Source organism: Schistocerca nitens, chromosome 11, assembly GCF_023898315.1.
Source record: "Schistocerca nitens isolate TAMUIC-IGC-003100 chromosome 11, iqSchNite1.1, whole genome shotgun sequence".
NCBI classification, from domain to species: domain Eukaryota; kingdom Metazoa; phylum Arthropoda; class Insecta; order Orthoptera; family Acrididae; genus Schistocerca; species Schistocerca nitens.
This window is the reverse complement of record NC_064624.1, coordinates 37,064,266-37,084,222: the sequence shown is the minus strand read 5'-3', so window position 1 is coordinate 37,084,222 and position 19,957 is coordinate 37,064,266. Positions and strand designations below refer to the sequence as shown.

At 42.6% G+C, this 19,957-nt stretch overlaps 1 protein-coding gene across 6 annotated transcripts in view; it reads left to right on the top strand.

The window, feature by feature from the left end:
• The window catches only part of LOC126213262 (uncharacterized), a 96,717-nt gene that overhangs the window by 29,812 nt on the left and 46,948 nt on the right, over positions 1-19,957 (top strand). For all 6 annotated transcript variants that reach the window (XM_049940924.1, XM_049940919.1, XM_049940922.1 and 3 more), the window contains one exon: positions 12,486-12,563. In XM_049940924.1, coding sequence (XP_049796881.1) covers positions 12,486-12,563 — 78 coding nt within the window. The remainder of the gene's footprint in view (positions 1-12,485; positions 12,564-19,957) is intronic.

The window sequence follows — 19,957 nt, the reverse complement described above, 5'->3', positions numbered from 1 at the left end:
TGATCACAGTCGATGATGTCAGTGGCAGCAATGGTCCAGAGGCATTTCCCCCTACAAGTGAAGCTTGCACATTTAATATGTAGTAATTGGATAGATTAAACAATCCAGTCACCAAGTGATGGCTGGAGAAAGGTTTTACTTATGCAAGCTTTTGAAGCCAGTGGCCCCTCCTTCCAGCATAAAGATTGAATGGGTAGGAAGAGGGGTGAAGGGAAGGGAACTTGAGACGTCTAGGGAAAGGGGTGGGGTTCTGAAAAGTCACCCAGAATGCAAGGTCAGGGGAGACTTAACAGATGGGATGATAAGGAAAGCTTGGTGAATGGATTTTTTAGCTATAAAATTACAGTATACTGCCAGAAATCGATTATTTTGATTGTTACAATTAAATTGTTCATTGACAATTGATTGGGCAGCAATGCAGTGGCGATGCCCGGTGTCAAGGTGGCATCGGGACATCATAATCATGATGTGGCCTTGTGCGACCACGATAGAGGAGGCAGATGAGGTTGAAGGGGTAGCAATACATTTATAATTTGATGGGACGCAACTTCCCATACAAGCAGGATATGTGGACATTGTCAGATATCTGGTGTTGTGCTGAAGACATTTGGTCCTCACAAGGGGAAGGTCTCGGAATGGCCAACCAATTTGAGTCATATTTGGCAGGGTGCTTGTATAAACGTAAAACAGAGGACTGAGATATTTTGGCTCAAGAAGCTCCCCCATCCTTATATTTGAGGAAACCACTCCTAAAGTTCATGACATGCGATTGATTCAAATTTGACAAAATCTATAGGTAATTGAAAATTGGGTGTTTTCATCATTGGGGGAGGGGGGGGGGGATGCTGCATATGCCCATTTCGTAGAATCGAAGAAAGAAACTGAGTATGCCTATAGTAAACACTGTTCAAAAGAACTGCCACTGATGTAGTGATCAAGGCATGTGGCTGAGGGGAAGAGAACATATGTTCAATTTCCAAATGCATTCTGCAGTTTTTTCATTAGTATTTTTGCTGTATTGAATATAGTAGGAATAGGAAAGTCAAAAGGTAATCAGTGAAAAATAATAACATGGTAGGGAAATAAATTTCTTTAATGACTTGGATTAGAAAGAATTATAATTTTGATCCTGGTTGCCCTACAAAGGCTCTTTCACTCACTGTTACATGCCTTCACTTACCTTTGAACATCTACATGGGTGGTACTTGTCGTATAAACATTTGAAGCAAATATGTTTGTGGCACCAAGAACATGTAATGAAAGCAGCTTTTGCACAACTACATCATTCATTCTGAAGATTTGTCAGAAAACTGACTTGGCTTACATTTAAAAATACACTACTGGCCATTAAAATTGCTACACCAAGAAGAAATGCAGATGATAAACGGGTATTCATTGGACAAATATATTATACTAGAACTGACATGTGATTACATTTTCACGCAATTTGGGTGCAGAGATCCTGAGAAATCAGTACCCAGAACAACCACCTCTGGCCATAATAACGGCCTTGATACGCCGGGGCATTGAGTCAAACAGAGCTTGGATAGCGTGTACAGGTGCAGCTGCCCATGCAGCTTCAACACAATACCACAGTTCATCAAGAGTAGCGGCTGGCGTATTGTGACGAGCCAGTTGCTCGGCCACCATTGACCAGACGTTTCCAATTGGCGAAAGTTCTGGAGAATGTGCTACCCAGGGCAGCAGTCGAACATTTTCTGTATCCAGAAAGGCCCGTACAGGACCTGCAACATGCGGCCGTGCATTATCCTGCTGAAATGTAGGGTTTCGTAGGGATCGAATGAAGGGTAGAGCCACGGGTCGTAACACATCTGAAATGTAATGTCTACTGTTCAAAGTGCTGTCAGTGCAAACAAGAGGTGACAGAGACGTGTAACCAATGGCACCCCATACCATCACGCCGGGTGACACGCCAGTATGGCGATGATGAATACACGCTTCCAATATGCATTCACCACGATGTCGCCAAACACGGATGCAACCATCATGATGCTGTAAACAGAACGTGGATTCATCCGAAAAAATGACGTTTTGCCATTCGTGCACCCAGGTTCGTCGTTGAGTAGACCATCGCAGGTGCTCCTGTCTGTGATGCAGCGTCAAGGGTAACCGCAGCCACGGTCTCCAAGCTGATAGTCCACGCTGCTGCAAATGTCGTCGAACTGTTAGTGCAGATGGTTGTTGTCTTGCAAACGTCCCCATCTGTTGAGTCAGGGATAGAGACGTGGCTGCACAATCTGGTTCAGCCATGCGGATAAGATGTCTGTCATCTCGACTGCTAGTGATACGAGGCCATTTGGATCAAGCACAGCGTTCCGTATTACCCTCCTGAACCCACCGATTCCTTATTCTGCTAACAGTCATTGGATCTCGACTAATGCGAACACCAATGTTGCGACACAATAAACCGCTTTCGCTATAGGCTACAATCTGACCTATATTAAAGTCGGAAACGTGATGTACGCATTTCTCCTCCTTACACGAGGCATCACAACAACGTTTCATCAGGCAATGCCGGTCAACTGCTGTTTGTGTATGAGAAATCGGTTGGAAACTTGCCTCATGTCAGCACGTTTTAGTTGTCGCCACCGGCGCCAACCTTGTGTGAATGCTCTAAAGAGCTAATCATTTGCATATCACAGCATATTCATCCTGACGGTTAAATTTCGCATCTGTAGCACGTCATCTTCCTGGTGTAGCAATTTTAATGGCCAGTAGTGTATTTCGTTTTTGGGAATTACACTGAAGTGCCAAAGAAACTGGTATAGGCATGTGTATTAAAATACAGAGAGATGTAAACAGACAGAATATGGCACTTCGGTCATCAGTGCCTGTATAAGATAACAAGTGTCTGCCGCAGTTGTTAGCTCGGTTACTGCTGCTGCAATGGCAGATTATCAAGATTTAAATGAGTTGGAACGTGTTGCTATAGTCGGTGCATTAGTGATGGGACACAGTATCTCTGAGGTAGTGATAAAGTGAGGTTTTTCCATTTGACCATCCCACAAGTGTACCTTGAATATCAGGAATCTGGTAAAACATCAGATCTCTGACATCGCTGTGGCCGGAAAAATATTCTGCAAGAACATGACCAATGACGACAAGAGAATTGTTCAATGTGACAGAAGTGCAACCTTTCCTCAGATTGCCATACATTTCAGTACTGGGCTATCAACAAGTATCAGCATGCAAATCATTCAACGATACATCATCAATATGGACTTTTGGAGCTGAGGCCCACTCGTGTATCCTTGATGACTGCATGACACAAAGCTTTACACCTCGTCTGGATCCGTCAACACCGACATTGGACTGTTGATGACTGGAAACATGTTGCCTGGCCGGATGAGTCTCATTTCAAATTGTATCAAGTGTATAGATGTGTATGGGTATGGAACTGACCTCATGAGTCCATGGACACTGCTTGTCAGCAGGGGACTTGTTCAAGCTGGTGGATGCTCTGTAATGGTGTGGGATGTGCGCAGTTGGACTGATACAGGACCCATGATATGTCTGTATACGACTCTGATAGGGAACACTTATGTAACCATTCTTTCTAGATTACCTGTATCCATTCACGGCCATTGTGCATTCTGAAGAACTTGGGCAATTCCAGCAGGACAATGTGACACCCCACACATCCAGAATTGCTACAGAGTGGCTCCAGAAACACTCTTCTGAGTTTAAACACTTCACTGGTCTCCAACCCACCAGACATGAACATTATTGAGTGTATCTGGGATGCCTTGCAATGTGCTGTTCAGATGATGTCTCCACACCCTTGTGTTCTTACTGATTTATGGACAGCCCTGCAGGATTCATGGTGTCAGTTCCCTCTAGCACTATTTCAGACATCAGTCAAGTCCATGCCATGTCATGTTGCAGCACTTCTGCGTGCTTGTGGGCCCCTACATGATATTAGGCAGGTGTGCCAGTTTCTTTGGATCTCCAGTGTAATTCTAATGCACACCATGCTTGCAACACACCTAAAAAATTGGTGCTGAAAATTGATCATGAATTATGCTATGAATTGTTGTGGAATGTGGATAGTTGTGAAATTCCTGCTGGATTTCCAAATGTACATTGCAGTTTTGAAACCTCAAAATAAAGTTCTGTACCACGGCTCATTGTAAACTAGCATAGCATATTCAGCTGTCTGTGGTCCCTCGTGACATTTGTTTTCATATGAGGCTTCAAATTTTAATTTTTCACCAATCCAAGTTGTTTGAGAAATTTATTTACCTCCTTGTTGTTATTCCTTAATAACTGCCATATTAACCCTCCTATTGTTACTAATTTTAATAAGGAAAAGAAAGATGACAAAAAATCCAGCAGAATGCATTTCAGAATTGAACACAGGTTCTCTGCTCCCCAGCCAGATGCCTTGATTGTTGCATCAGCAGTACTTTCATTGAATAGCATTTACTTTACTGGTACATAAGTGGCAGTTGTAATAGTTTCTTTCGCAAATCCCTAGGAAAAAAGTTTGCTTCTGGACACCACCTATGATGATTAAAAGTGTTCTATTTTCAATTGTATATCGATCTGGTCAGTTTTGAATCAAATTCACATCATGAACTGAACTGTAGGGATGGTGTTCTCAAAACTGATCTTCATTTTATGTTGTATAGAAGCAGGCTGCCAAATATGAGCTGAATTGGTTAACTGCATTTGTGGCCTTCTCCTTGCCCATGTTAAAAATTTGCACATTAGGCTGCTACTTTTGCATTGTTGTGAAGTACTGATCAATTGGTGGTAAAAGGTTTCAAAGAAACCATTGAAGCTATAATAGTGCTTTAATTTGAAAACCTTTTGACAGTGTATGGTTTCTTTAATTGATTACATTTAATGGGTTTCATATAAATGATTTCCTTTTTCTTCTGTGATGCCATTTCGTTTTCATAGTGCTGGAACAGTGATATAAGCCATTTGATACTTCAAAAATAAGCTATTGGAAAGTAATACCAAACTCCTCAAAAATACCATCAAAACTGGCAGAAAGTAATACCAGAATTGACAGAAAACAGCAACAAATAGGCAAAAATAACTCTGATATTGGCCATAAAATATAATGGATTTTTCCTGTCTCTGCTTACTGTTTGTTAGACAGACAGACATTATTTCCACAACATAATACTTATTTCTTTGAGATTGTGTTCTTCGCAGTTGTACACTATTATTTACACCTGATTCTCTTATCTTGAATGTGCTGCCATACAGTGTACGTTTAAGTACTGCGTGTACATAAAATCGAGGAACACTTTCAATTATTTATTGCACAAGAACAAAACATTGTACAGATGCCATACATACTGCATTTCGAAGAGAAACTTTTTGAAAGTTTATTTTTGTCTACAAACATTTGATATGCGAACCATGAGTGATCAGGTAGATGACAATACGGTAATCGAATTCTTGCCTTACCCATCCGAGCATGGCATCGTTGACTGTGGCAGTCACTTCCCGTATTCACTCCCGGAGCTCTGCTACATAATATGGTGGAGGTAGTACATACACAAAAGAGTCACACAGAGTGAGATCTGAAGATTGGGAGGGCCATTTCATGAAACAGATTTCCCCTTCTGTAGCATGGCCGAGCCATCGATGTGACAGCTCCGTGTTCAGGTACCCACGAACTTCACGATGAAAATGGGGTGGAGCCCCATCCTGCTGAAAGATGAACAGAGAGTCCAATCTCATTTGAGGCATCAGCCATTGCTGCAACATGTGCAAGTAGGAATTTCCAGTGACAGTGCTCTTGGCGAAGAAGAATGGCCCATACAATTTTTGACGTGACAAGACACAAAAGAATTTACCTTTGCAGTACAGATTCAGATTCTTTGTTCACCATTGACCACCTGAGGTGAAATAGGCAATTTAAATGGATATCATATAACATTTTCCTTGAATAGTACCTTAAAGCTAAATGAGCTTTGCAAATAGTGCCCATAGATGATAACATACACCATAACATAAGATAAATACATTCACTGACATCACATAATGAAATCCTTAAAAATTAATGTTGATTGATTTTATATTCATAAATTCTGTTACATTGTAAAAAGGATTGATTAGTAACCAATTTAATAGCTTGCTCTTGAAGCTCTTTATGTAATCCGACCGAGAAGAAAATGGAAGTTTATTAAATATTTTTAGACTATTGATTCGATGGGAATTCCCTGTTCTTGTCAGCCTGTGCCTAGGTATGTCTAATTTTGTTTTGCCTCTGGTATTATGGTGGTGCATGTTTTCCCCCATTTCAAAATCTGCTATATTGTTTTTTGCATACAATGCTGAGGCGTATATATAAAGATTAATAATGGTTAATATTTTCAGCTGAATGAAGAGTGGTTGGCAGTGCTCTGATCTACCAGAATTGCTCATTGGCCTTATCACTTTTTTCTGAATTTTTAGAACTTCAGTGATGTGAAGAGAGAGTCCCCATATCAGCAGTCCATACTCTATCTGTGACTGAAAGAGTCCAAAATAAATAACTTTTAAATATTCTTTTGTCACCAGGCTCCTCAGTTTCCACATTAAATACGTATCTCGAGACAATTTTGCGCAGGTATAGTTGATGTGTGTTTCCCACATTAACTTAGTCTACATGCATTCCTAGAATTTTAACTGCTTTCACCTATACCTCTTTTGACAATCCCAGTGTAATCTGTTGGTTTTTATAAGGATTGCAAAGCAGTGTATTTGGTGAGAACCAATTTAGTGCTGCTTCCATACCATCTTGCATCATATCTTGCAGAACTCATATGTTCTCGTGCTGAGCAAGCAAAGTTGTGGCATCAGCATAACCAAATAACAGTAGTGGGGATACAATGAGGTAAATCATTGACTCCAGTTATAAAAAAGAAGGGCCTAAGGACAGAACCTTGTGGCACTCCTGTCTTAACTTCTAGCAATTGTGAGTCTCTGTTTCTGACATAGGCAAACTGCTTCCAATTTTTAGGTATGATTCAATTACTGCCAATGCAGAATCTTGTATGCCATAGAATTTGAGTTTAGCAATTAAGATATAATGAGAAATCCAGTCTAATGCCTTACTTAAATCACATAAAAGAAGTGAGGCTTTATTTTTATTCTCAGTGGCTGTTATTACTTCATTCACAATTGGAAGAACAGTAGTGGTGGTATTTTTTCCATCGCGGAAGCCAAATTGACTATTAGAGAGTAAGTTATGCAACTCAAAGTAGTGGTTCAGTTGGTTATAAATAAGAGATTCAAGCATTTTCGAGAAAATGGGAACTATTGAAACTGGTCGGTAATTTTTGAGATCATGTTTGTCCCCTTTTTTATACACTGGGATAACTTTCGATATTTTTAGAGTTGTAGGATAGACTCCAAACTTTCAACACTTATTAAACAGAGAGGCCAATGGTTCACTAATTATATGCACTGTTTTTTTAATTATGTAATTGGACAACCAAGAGCAGTCCATGCTCTTGGAGTTTGAGAACTTTTCCACTACCTTTGTAATCTCAGTGGGTGCGATTGTCCTCCATTTAAATGTATTATTTTTAGGTTGTTGTTGCTTAAGTAGATCACTTGCATTAGTGGTTGTTGTTTCAATTTTGTTCCTAATATAACTTACAGAGTCCATGAAAAAGTGATTAACTTTATCTGGGTCAAGAGCTATGCGATGTTCATCATTCCTGCAATGCTCTTGTGCAACAGCATTCCATGCAGCTTTGCTCTTATTAGGAGCCCCTTCAATGTATCTTTCGTATGCTGTTCTTTTTACCATTCTAAGCTTAGTTCTGTAGGTTCTCTTACATTCAAGATATGCTTTGTACAAATCATCTTTCTGCTCCGTTCCACCTTTCAGAGAATTTTTATACATGTGGTACAACGATAACATACACTCCTGGAAATGGAAAAAAGAACACATTGACACCGCTGTGTCAGACCCACCATACTTGCTCCGGACACTGCGAGAGGGCTGTACAAGCAATGATCACACGCACGGCACAGCGGACACACCAGGAACCGCGGTGTTGGCCGTCGAATGGCGCTAGCTGCGCAGCATTTGTGCACCGCCGCCGTCAGTGTCAGCCATTTTGCTGTGGCATGCGGAGCTCCATCGCAGTCTTTAACACTGGTAGCATGCCGCGACAGCGTGGACGTGAACCGTATGTGCAGTTGACGGACTTTGAGCGAGAGCGTATAGTGGGCATGCGGGAGGCCGGGTGGACGTACCGCCGAATTGCTCAACACGTGGGGCGTGAGGTCTCCACAGTACATCGATGTTGTCGCCAGTGGTCGGCGGAAGGTGCACGTGCCCGTCGACCTGGGACCGGACCGCAGCGACGCACGGATGCACGCCAAGACCGTAGGATCCTACGCAGTGCCGTAGGGGACCGCACCGCCACTTCCCAGCAAATTAGGGACACTGTTGCTCCTGGGGTATCGGCGAGGACCATTTGCAACCGTCTCCATGAAGCTGGGCTACGGTCCCGCACACCGTTAGGCCGTCTTCCGCTCACGCCCCAACATCGTGCAGCCCGCCTCCAGTGGTATCGCGACAGGCGTGAATGGAGGGACAAATGGAGACATGTCGTCTTCAGCGATGAGAGTCGCTTCTGCCTTGGTGCCAATGATGGTCGTATGCGTGTTTGGCGCCGTGCAGGTGAGCGCCACAATCAGGACTGCATACGACCGAGGCACACAGGGCCAACACCCGGCATCATGGTGTGGGGAGCGATCTCCTACACTGGCCGTACACCACTGGTGATCGTCGAGGGGACACTGAATAGTGCATGGTACATCCAAACCGTCATCGAACCCATCGTTCTACCATTCCTAGACCGGTAAGGGAACTTGCCGTTCCAACAGGACAATGCACGTCCGCATGTATCCCGTGCCACCCAACGTGCTCTAGAAGGTGTAAGTCAACTACCCTGGCCAGCAAGATCTCCGGATCTGTCCCCCATTGAGCATGTTTGGGACTGGATGAAGCGTCGTCTCACGCGGTCTGCACGTCCAGCACGAACGCTGATCCAACTGAGGCGCCAGGTGGAAATGGCATGGCAAGCCGTTCCACAGGACTACATCCAGCATCTCTACGATCGTCTCCATGGGAGAATAGCAGCCTGCATTGCTGCGAAAGGTGGATATACACTGTACTAGTGCCGACATTGTGCATGCTCTGTTGCCTGTGTCTATGTGCCTGTGGTTCTGTCAGTGTGGTCATGTGATGTATCTGACCCCAGGAATGTGTCAATAAAGTTTCCCCTTCCTGGGACAATGAATTCACGGTGTTCTTATTTCAATTTCCAGGAGTGTATTTTCCCTCATATTGGTAAGTTTATCTGTGTACCACTTAATGTTTTTCTTTATAGGTTGGCTTTTAAGATTGATCTTTATAAGAGGAGAACAAGAATACCACAAATTTAAATAATTTTTAAGGAAGTTCTTAAAAGCAGTTTCAGTTTTATTTATTCCCACTTGACAGTTATATATACAGTCCCACTTAATATCTCCGAGTTTCTGAATGAACTGGTTTACTACTTCTTCCTTCTGCCCTCTAACCCTCATTACCTTTTCCTTAGCATTGGCACCTGTGTTTGGGGAATACGCTTAAATTCAGTGCATTTGTGTGGATGCTTCATACCGTAGATTCGACAGTTGTGCCTGTTCACTTTCACAGTACTGTGAAAAGTTACTTGGTCACTAAAAATGAAGTGTTCAACAATGCCATACCCACCCCATTCACTTGTTATCACTGTGAACAAATCTCAGAATGCTTGTCTTTGTCGTTGCCATTGAGCTTCTGCACTAGCTCCAATTTTAATGGTTTCATAGACAGCTTCTGTAGCAGGACTTTCCACACTGTCATTGGAGTAATTTCCAGTTCACAGGATGCATGATGCGCCGATTTCCTAGGACTCCTTATGAATATCTCTCGTAAGTGCTCCACATTCACTGCACTCACACTAGGATGTCCGCTTCTCTTCGCCAGGCACAAGCTACCTGTCATAACGAATTTGTTGTGGCAGTGGTACATGGCCTTTCTTGTTGTTGGCTTCTTACCATACTTGGTTCTAAACATAGGGGGAAAAAAAACTTTCAGTGTTTCTCTTCGATATGACATATGTGTGATATCTGCACAGTGTTTGGTTTCTGTGCAATAAATAATTGAAACTGTTCCTAGACTTTATGTACACCCTGTATTTTTAAATCTCCTGAGTTGCAAACATATAATTGTTATATAAAATATTGATAGAAACTGCTTACCAAGCATCAAGGAAGACATTAACACAGACGAGGAAAACCTAGTCAAGAAAAACATAATTGTTTTTTTGAAACTGGAGTTATATTAATCTTCCAAAAGAGAAAAAAGGAAAGTTACCACTCACTATAAAGCAGAGATGCTAAGTCATAGATAGGCACAACTAAAAGCCTGTCACAAACAAGAAGGTTTGGCCAGTAAGGCCTTAGTGGCCGGAAGCTTCTTATTTGTGACAGTCTTTCTGTTGTGCCTATCTGTGACTCAGCATCTCTACCATACGGTGAGTGGTGACTTGTATTTCCATAATATTGTTATATTCCATCCTGGATTTTCCTTATTTGAAAAGATAAGACAGGTTGGATGAAACAATGCATACTGAGATTAAATAGAAAAAGTTCTCAAGAGTTCCTGGAGCAAGGAGGAGGTGAACAACACAGTAAGAGCACTTGCTTTTCCTTTCATTCTTTCCATTTAATTTCAGTTACTATTCCTGCTTCTGTACTTTCTTCATCGGAAAGAACCTGAAAAATAGCGCTGTTATACTTCACTGTGTATGCCTGTATCTGCAGCTGCTTGGTAAATAAAAATTACATCTAATGCTATTTGACTGCAATTCTGTATGGGGTGTAATTTTTGCTAGCAGAAAAATATTTAATTCCAGTGATACACTATGGCCGACCACTACTTATATTTAGGAGGTGAAATTGCCAGTGCTGCTGATTGTCACTCACAAAATGAGGGGGACTGAGGAAGGGAGATATCTCATAACTTTGTTTGTTCCCCAAGGAGGAAAGATTGATAGCTTGGGGATGATTGGAAGAGGTCCCTCAGACATCAGGAAACTAGTGAATTCGAATTTTCTTTTTTTTTTCCCCCCCCCACACCCAATGCACTTACAAGTGTCCATCAGCAGTACTTGAAATTCCACCTTCTAAAGGTAAGTACTGCCCACCCCATCTATCTCTTTGTAATTTTATACACAGTTCAGTCACATTAATGTGAGCACTGCCTATGTTTTATATCAACATGCAGTAACCACTCACAGAAGGCAGATGCCAGCATTAGCATTGGAGTATATATAAAGTGGGTCGAGGGGTGATGCAGAAAACAGTACAGATGTTGTCGTAATGCTGAAACAGAGCTATTTATCGGACATCATTGGTTTTTGGGCCAAGTGTAGAAGCATTTCCAAAAAGGCTAAGATTGTAAACTGTTTACATGCCACCGTGGTGAAAGTATACTGTGCATGGCGAATTAGTGCCATCCAAAACCAGCATGCAGGCAACTGTGGTGCAAAGACATGTGTGGGTGAATGAATATGCAACTGTTGAGCAACTGACCGGCCAGATGAACCAAGGGGCTACCAACCGTGTCTCCTCAATGACCGTTCAACAAATGTTGATGCATATGGGCCTCTGCATCAATGGTTTGGTTCATGCATGTATTCTGGCTGTTGTCCATCATCGAGAAAGGCAGGAATTTGCATGCCACTGAGTGGCAAAAGATGGCCTTTTCAAATGAATCGTGTTTTATGGTCCATCAGACAGATGGCTTTTGGCATGTATGGCACTGCAACAATTGTTGAAGTGTTCAGGCCGGTGGAGGGGGTTTATGGTGTTGCAAATATTTTTGTGGTTTTCCCTGGGTGATTTCATCATTCTGGAAAGCACAGTGGTTCAACAAAAGTAAGCATCAGTCCTTGGGGACCAGTTCCACTCATACGTGCAATTTATTTTCCCTTGGCAAGATAACGTCTACCAGCAGAACAATGGAGTATGTCACACACTTCGTAGTGTAAGTGTGTAGTACCATGAGCACCAGAGGGAGTTCACTGTGCTCATGCTCCCCTGCCTCCCCCTACCCCCTCCCTGCACCCTCCTCTACCCTAAGGCTGAATTCAAAACCCAGTTGAGAATATGCGGTGACTACTTTGATACTGTTTTTGCCATGAATCTTTGGCCCTCGGCTGTGAAACATAGCACACTTGGCCACGATAGTGGAACTGGAGTGGGTCCACATCCCTGTTGGTACCTTCTGGAACCTCACTGACACTCTCCATGCATGTCCTCACTGTGAAAGATGGCTATTTGGGCTTTTGACAGGTGGTTACAAGTAGTTTTGGACCAAGCAGCTTCCTCAAGTTAATTTTACTGCAGATTGAATACTTGGGCAAATTCCTGTGGTTTTGTTCACAACAATTTTCTTTCTTGTTTTGTTCTAGTGGCAGATTGAAGGATTTGTTCAGAAGTACAAGAGAATGAAAGACAGGGCAGCTCTTTTGAAAGGCAGTTTACATAAGGTAAGGTGGCATAAACCATCTTTTTAAACACAAGAACATGATAATGAAAACCTATCACCATTATGCATTACAGTATGCTATTATACTCCGAAAGATACAAGGTACATCCAAAAAGTTCGATGAATGGTCTCAGAAAATAAAGAAAATGAGAGTTACAAAGTAATCACCATTAGCTACAACACATTTGTGACACTAATTGTAAAGCTATTGAAAACTGTTCATAAACACTTCTTGTGGAATAGTTTTAAGTAACGTGGTCATGCGTTGTTGGATTTATCGCATCATTACAGGAGGTGAGACCGGGTGCTACCAGTGCGATCCGGAGACTGAGCGACAGACATTTCCCTCACCTCCCTCAGATAGAAATTCATGATTGATCAAGACTTTGCTTTTGAAAAAAGCAATTGACATCCTTTAATCTTGGATTTTGACAGAAGACTCTTTTTGGGAGATGGAGAAGACAACAAACATTGTGCCACGGACTGTCACTCGGTCTCAGGATCTTATTGGTAGCACCAGGTCTCATCACCTGCTATGCCACAGATATGCAACGGTGTGTGACCACAGTGCTTTGAGTGATTGCACAAGAAAATTTTTTGACAATTTCCAACAGCTTTACAACTGATGCCAGAAGTGTGTTGTAGCTAACAGTGGTTACTTTGAAGGCCAAGACTTATTTGGTGCATCTATTCTTGTTTGTCTTTTCTGTACAGATCTTTTTGTTTTCGTATAACTGCTGCAATCTACATCCATTTGGCTCTGTGTGCTGTTGTCAAAAATTGTTCTCCCTTTATAATGTTACCCCTGCCCCCTCCCCTCCAACTTCCCTCCATTACAAAATTGAAATGTTTTTCTGGTGACCTCCTCCTTAGTATTCACCAACTGGGAAATCCAAAAGGGAAAGCATTTCTCCTCCAGAATATTGCCCCAAAGGGGATGCCATCATCAAGCCGTATAGTATAGGTGGATTATAGTGATGTGTTGTGTTGATTGTAGCAAAATTGGGAGTTGCACATGCTCCTAATTTAGAAAATTAAAAGTATGTGCTCTGCAACACTTGCCATCAGAATAATTCCTAATATGAATGAAATATTTTCATTTACTTGTGGAATTGTGAATGTTTTCTAAGGCAGTTAATGGGCAATGAAAAATGTCTACACCCAAAATGAGATTATTAAAGAGTTACATGTGTCTTGTCACCCGAGAAATCTCCTATCTTAGCCTTTTTAAGAAAGTGGGGACATTGACCACAACCAAACATTCTCTCTCTTCAATCATAACTTTCTCACAATCAAATGTACCACAACCACAATACAAGAAGAAAATGTGACCCACATTATGATCTGATGAATTTTTCTGTAGTACAGAAATGTGTGAAATAGAACGAGCACTGAAATCTTTTAACTTGCTTGGAAGTAATAAAGATTCCTAAGAGATAATAACACGTTATTTGAAAGTAAGAAGAAGAAAATTTTGTGTAATAATCATATTATTGTCGTAATTAATTTTTAAGGCAGAAAAATTTGGATTGTAGTCTGATTTGTTCAAGTTATGTCTTTCTGGTTTTGTTTGTACATGATTAATAATGCATTCTATGTTGTATAATTCATAAAAAAGTTCTTTAAATTTGAGTAATCCAATGCAATGTTTATGTAATCAGGGAACAGTGTTATATGATTTGTAATAAAGTCTAATTTTATATTTATTTTTGATTGACGTGTATGTAATACTAAATTAAATTTTTTGAGAGAATCCACCTCCAGATACACAAAAGAGATATGTGATGGCACGCGCGCGCGCCCTCCTCCCCCCCCCCCCCCCCCTCACACACACACACACACACACACACACACACACATACACACACACACACACACACACACCACAAAAGCGACTATCATCTCCGCATGCTCAGAGTGATATGTTTATTTCTGGATCTTCAAACCAATCTCACCACTTCTCTTCACCATCATTGTATTTTCCTGCTCCTGTCTCCACCACACATATTTTCTCACATTTTCAGTGGCATAAGTTGCAAGATCCCTTGCCTTTTGATATGCTGAACTGTAAAGTGTCACACAGCATAACAGGAAAGGAGAGACAGTGCTGTCAACATACTATATGTTTACAACTATATGTCTACACCATAAAACAAGGAAGGAAATGAGCAATTCACAAGAATCACAGCCAGTAAAAACATTGCTCCTGATTTGCACTTTTTGTATGACATGATGTGGAGTTGTAAATGGATTTAGTAACTGATCTGCAATTTTATTTGTCCCTCCTACAGCGTTTTAAGCTTTTCACAACTGACACTTGCATTTCTACATGCATGTCAAAGTAGTATTAGTGAATGGAGATAATACAAACAAGAGTTGAGATGCCACAGTTCGAATGTATTAGACTTTTCTGAGGGATGTTCAGTGAGTATCTAAGGAGCTGAAAATTGCATCTCCAGACAAGGATAAGACACAAACTGAAAGCATATTTGTTTCTCAGTATTAACATGATTTTATGTCTATATGAGAAATATGTTGTGTATTAAGGTAGTCTTTGTAGCTGCACTAAGATCCATATAATTTTTCCTATTGTTTCCAACTGTCAAACATTTAAGTAAAACAAAAACCACTAACCATTTGGTCTAGTAATAACAGCGTTTCTGTGTTGATGGGCTGGACTAGTGTGATCCTGTTTTACACCCTTTATTACGAAGTACTAGATGCCACTGAGGCCAACCATTCTCGTACCGGCTGTGTGACAGTGTTCACCCATCGGCCCTGCCAGGTGCCAGGAAAGTGACTACTGTTTGGTGGGCGTAACACTGATCGTTTTCTTGAGAGGTGAAGATTTCATTCTTTTTGTCACCTCTACTAGTTTCAAAACTGTGATAGACATAACAATTAAAATATTATTTTAAATGTAAGATGAATATAAGCTAGCTGTCACGTCATTCCTTTTGTGGCGGCCTTCGTAGCGACAAACACCACCACACTTTTAATAGCGGGCCGACCGGTCCGCTGGAACAGTGAACAGAAAGATGAAAACCCAAACACTCGGATTGAATGAAAGTCGGTACTTATCTTTATTAACGATGATACAGAAACACAGTGGTGAACATTGTGTCTACAGAAATCTGTCTAGTTCGAGCCGGGGCGGCTAGGTCAGCGTCGCCTGACGACAAACAACAACTCTGCTGCGATGTACCCACACTGACTAGCAAGTACACAATGCGGTGGCGAGTATACAAGTGAGCGGCAGAGTCCGGAACTGAACTAGTGCTCGCGACTCCAGCGCTTAAGAAGCCAGAAGCCAGCGGTGGCGCGCGCAGACTTGCGGCGATTTCCTTTATCGCTGGCGCTGCTTATGCGGACGGCGTCCGGACTTGGATGCTGCCAACCTTTTGGCAGCGGGCTCGGGTGGCATTACTGGCTAGGATATAACAATTCCTACTTTCTGTTTATAGTCCCCGTACATTAATACCAACAACTAAAAATGTTGACAGTGAATAGTGATCCTTTACTGCTGCAGGTGAGTGATAAAAAAATTAAAGTTTTTATCTAAATAATTAATGACAATTATATGATAGAATGTTCAGATGTAATACAAACACGTATGATGATCTGAAGCAACAACTCAGAGCACAGTTTGTGAACAGTTAACAATATAGATCAACAAAAGCAAAAGTCAGTTGTTCATATCCTGTCCTTATCATTCTTATGTTACTTTGCCACATATTGCCCACTGTGTGTATGCTACTACAAAGAAAAATGCATTTATGGCCTTAATGTGCTGAATTGAAAGCAAATACTGCAAAGACATTATTTTGATCATGTATTATTTAGAATCTTGAAAAAATCTGATTAGAAAGAAAAGAAACAGAACTGTGTAGCACAAAAAGAATTGCTTGAAGCCTCTGCTCACAAATGGCTAATGACTTTCATTTCCTATTTTTTGATAATGACACAGAAACTAAATTTTGTTTGTGACACAGTTTCCAGTTGCTGTGACAACCATCTGGGGACATTGCTTAGCTGCAACTTTGTATTCTGCATTTGCTCTCTCATTGACAGAAGATCGCACTATTAGTGAACAATTCTGTGGAAAGTTGTCCTGTAATGTATGCCAAAATAAATACTATAATTGATTTTGAGTATCTATTCCTTGAAGTCAAATTGATGACCACTCTCAGATCTTTGATAAATGTTTATTACCGGTGAAAAAAAAACCACAATCCGAAACAGTAGTGTGACAGTGTTGATGTAAACACAGAGCATTTCATCAGATGAAGAGTGACGTATTAACATAACCACAGTATTCCTGCTGCATACAGTTTGATACATCCAGTTTCCAGGAATGTAACCCATGTACACTGTCTTTCATAATGTTGACACAATTACACAACCCATATGCTGCCTACTGAATGTTTCCAAAAAGTTAAAGGTAATGCATGTCACTGCAAAGACTGTAGAAAAAGAAACGGAAGATGTTAATGAAGATGTTAGGTGGACTGACTTTTGATAATATGAATGCAGATAGGTTAATCATGTGAGAGATTGCCACTGACTGACTACTTTGTGTAGGATTGGTCTTATAAAGGGTGATGTAAAAATTTTTGCTGCATTCGGAATCCTGTAATTATTTGAAAATGACTAGGTTAAGATTTACTACTTTGGATGGGCTGTATACTCAGACCAAAATTGGGTTTATGAAATATGTTGTGGATTATTACATTAGAAAAATTCATGCAACCACTTTATTCATCCATGTTAGGAACACCCTAGCTAAAAGTTTGGCAGTCATATTTCAATGTATAATGCCTTATGTTAATTTTATTAAGTTTTTAATTAATTACTTTACATATTAATAAAGGATGCCATTCAGTCCACAAAAATAATGTCTATGATAATACATAGGTGATCTTCAGAAGTAAACAGTGTGCCTGGTTCCAAACTTTAAGTATGTATATATTTTAATTGAATTATTTTCCAGTGAATTAAAATATCTTCTCACAGAGACTGGAATGAGTGCTTTCCGGTGAGTGGTGTCACTGCTTCAGATTATTCCACTCAGCTTATTCTAAATTTCCTATCTCGTATAATAGTGAAGTTTTCAGATGATAACTTTTAATTAGTACAGTACCATGCACCACAGCATCATCAGCAAACAACCCCAGATTGCTGCCCATCCTGTCCTCTAAATCATTCCCCCCTGCGGGTTCGGGGTTTAGAATAGGCCCGCGGAATTCCTGCCTGTCGTAAGAGGCGACTAAAAGGAGTCTCAAATGTTTCGGCCTTATGTGATGGTCCCCTCTCGGGTTTGACCTCCATCTTTCTAAATTATTCCGAAGAGCTAGCCAATTGGGGATGGGCGCCTTACATGGTCCACTGTATCCGTCGTGCATTGCAACCTTTCGCCGGCATTTTCGTCGTTGCAATGGTGTCCCGCTCGTTTTCCATCTCTTGGGTACGATTACCACGCTGCACTATGCAGTGTTGCTTTTAACTGCGACGACGACCTTTCTTGCACCTAAGATCCAGCACGGTAGCCAGTCCGTTGTGGTGGGGCCGCCATGTACCCTCTTGGTTGTAGCCCCCTGACAACACAGGGATCGCTCTACTGATGCCTGCGCCGTTAACTCCCCACGTATGCCAAGGAGTGGGTGCCCATCTACCTGGGGCATCGGGACTCCCGGCAATGGCCGTCCTGCCAGGTGGCTATTGCTGCGGCTGGGTGGCGCCCGTGGGGAGGGCCCTTGGTCGGAGTAGGTGGCATCAGGGCGGATGACCCGCAATGAAGCGTGGTACATCATCTCTCGCTGGTGGGCCTCCACCAGCAGTCTCTAAGCGATCGAGGTCTAACCTCAACGGGAAAAAATTTGATCAGAGATCGTTTCCCTCCCTAGCTACTCCATGGGAGGAACGTCTTGCTAAAGAAGGCGGTGGAGAATATTCACCCCGGTACCTCGTGTGTACGCGGGTTGATGGAGAATCGTTCATGTCGACCAAGCCCCAGTTTTTTGTGGAGCATTTAGAGGACAAGTTCGGGGAGGTGGAGGGCTTGTCCAAGATGCGCTCTGGTTCTGTGCTCATCAAAACGGCATTCTCTGCCCAGTCACGGAGGTTGCTCAATTGTGACAAGTTGGGGGATGTTTCCGTTAGCATCACGCCGCATAAGAGTCTCAACATGGTCCAGGGTATTATATTCCACAGGGATCTTCTTCTGCAGTCCGACGATGAATTACGCGCCAACCTCGAACGACGAGGTGTTCACTTCGTCCGGCGCGTCCATCGGGGTCTGAGGGATAATCAGGTAGCCACCGGTGCCTTCATCTTGGCCTTTGAAGGTGATGTATTACCCGAAAAGGTCAAGGTGATGGTTTACCGTTGTGATGTGAAGCCATATATCCCTCCACCAATGCGGTGTTTTAAACGCTGGAAGTTCGGGCACATGTCATCTCGCTGTACTTCCAGCCTCATGTGTCGGGATTGTGGACGTCCTTCGCATCCCGATACTCCATGTGCCCCGCCTCCTATCTGTGTTAACTGCGGAGAACACCATTCCCCCTGCTCGCCGGACTGTAGGATATTGCAGAAAGAAAGGAAGATAATGGAATATAAGACCTTGGACCGCCTGACCTATCCCGAGGCTAGACGGAAATATGAGAGACTCCGTCCTGTCGCAATGACGTCCACCTACGCCGCTGCTGCAACGACGGTTCTCCCGTCATCACGAATCGGCTCTAAGATCGGTCAGCATCCACCAGCCCCCTTGCTTGTGGGGGGCACTTCACAACCTATTGCTCCTGCTCCATCTACTTCGGGAGCAACACCCCCCCACCGATCGGGGACTTCAGTTCCCCCTTCACAGCCGGAGAAGCGTCCGCCTTCTTCGGCTACCCTCGCAAGGAAGGGGTCCCTTGGGGACCTCCCTTCGGAAGTTCCGACCAGCGGCACAGCAGACACCGGCAAGTGGCTCAAACAACCACCAGTCCCTGGTCGTAGGGCCTCCCGGTCGTCCTCCGTCCCTGAGACTGACCCTGTGAAGCCCTCTAAGCCCTCCAAGCCTGACCCACCGAAGGCACAACGGGAGAAACAGAAACAGAACCAGAAGAAAGTCCCCAAGAATACCAACATTGCGGTGGCACCCGTCCCACCGCTTACTACAAGCTCCGCCTCAGAGGACGAGGTGGAGATTCTGGCGTCCGCTGAGGACATGGATCTCGCCAGTCCCTCGGACGCACTAGATGGCTGTTGTCCAGGTGGTGACTCAGTAGCAGCAGTGGCCCTGGAGGCGTAATCTGCCTCCCCAGTCCCTTCAAGCCTTTCCCATCCATGGCTAATACCATCCTCCAATGGAACTGCAGCGGTTTCTTCCGCCATCTAGCTGAGCTCCGC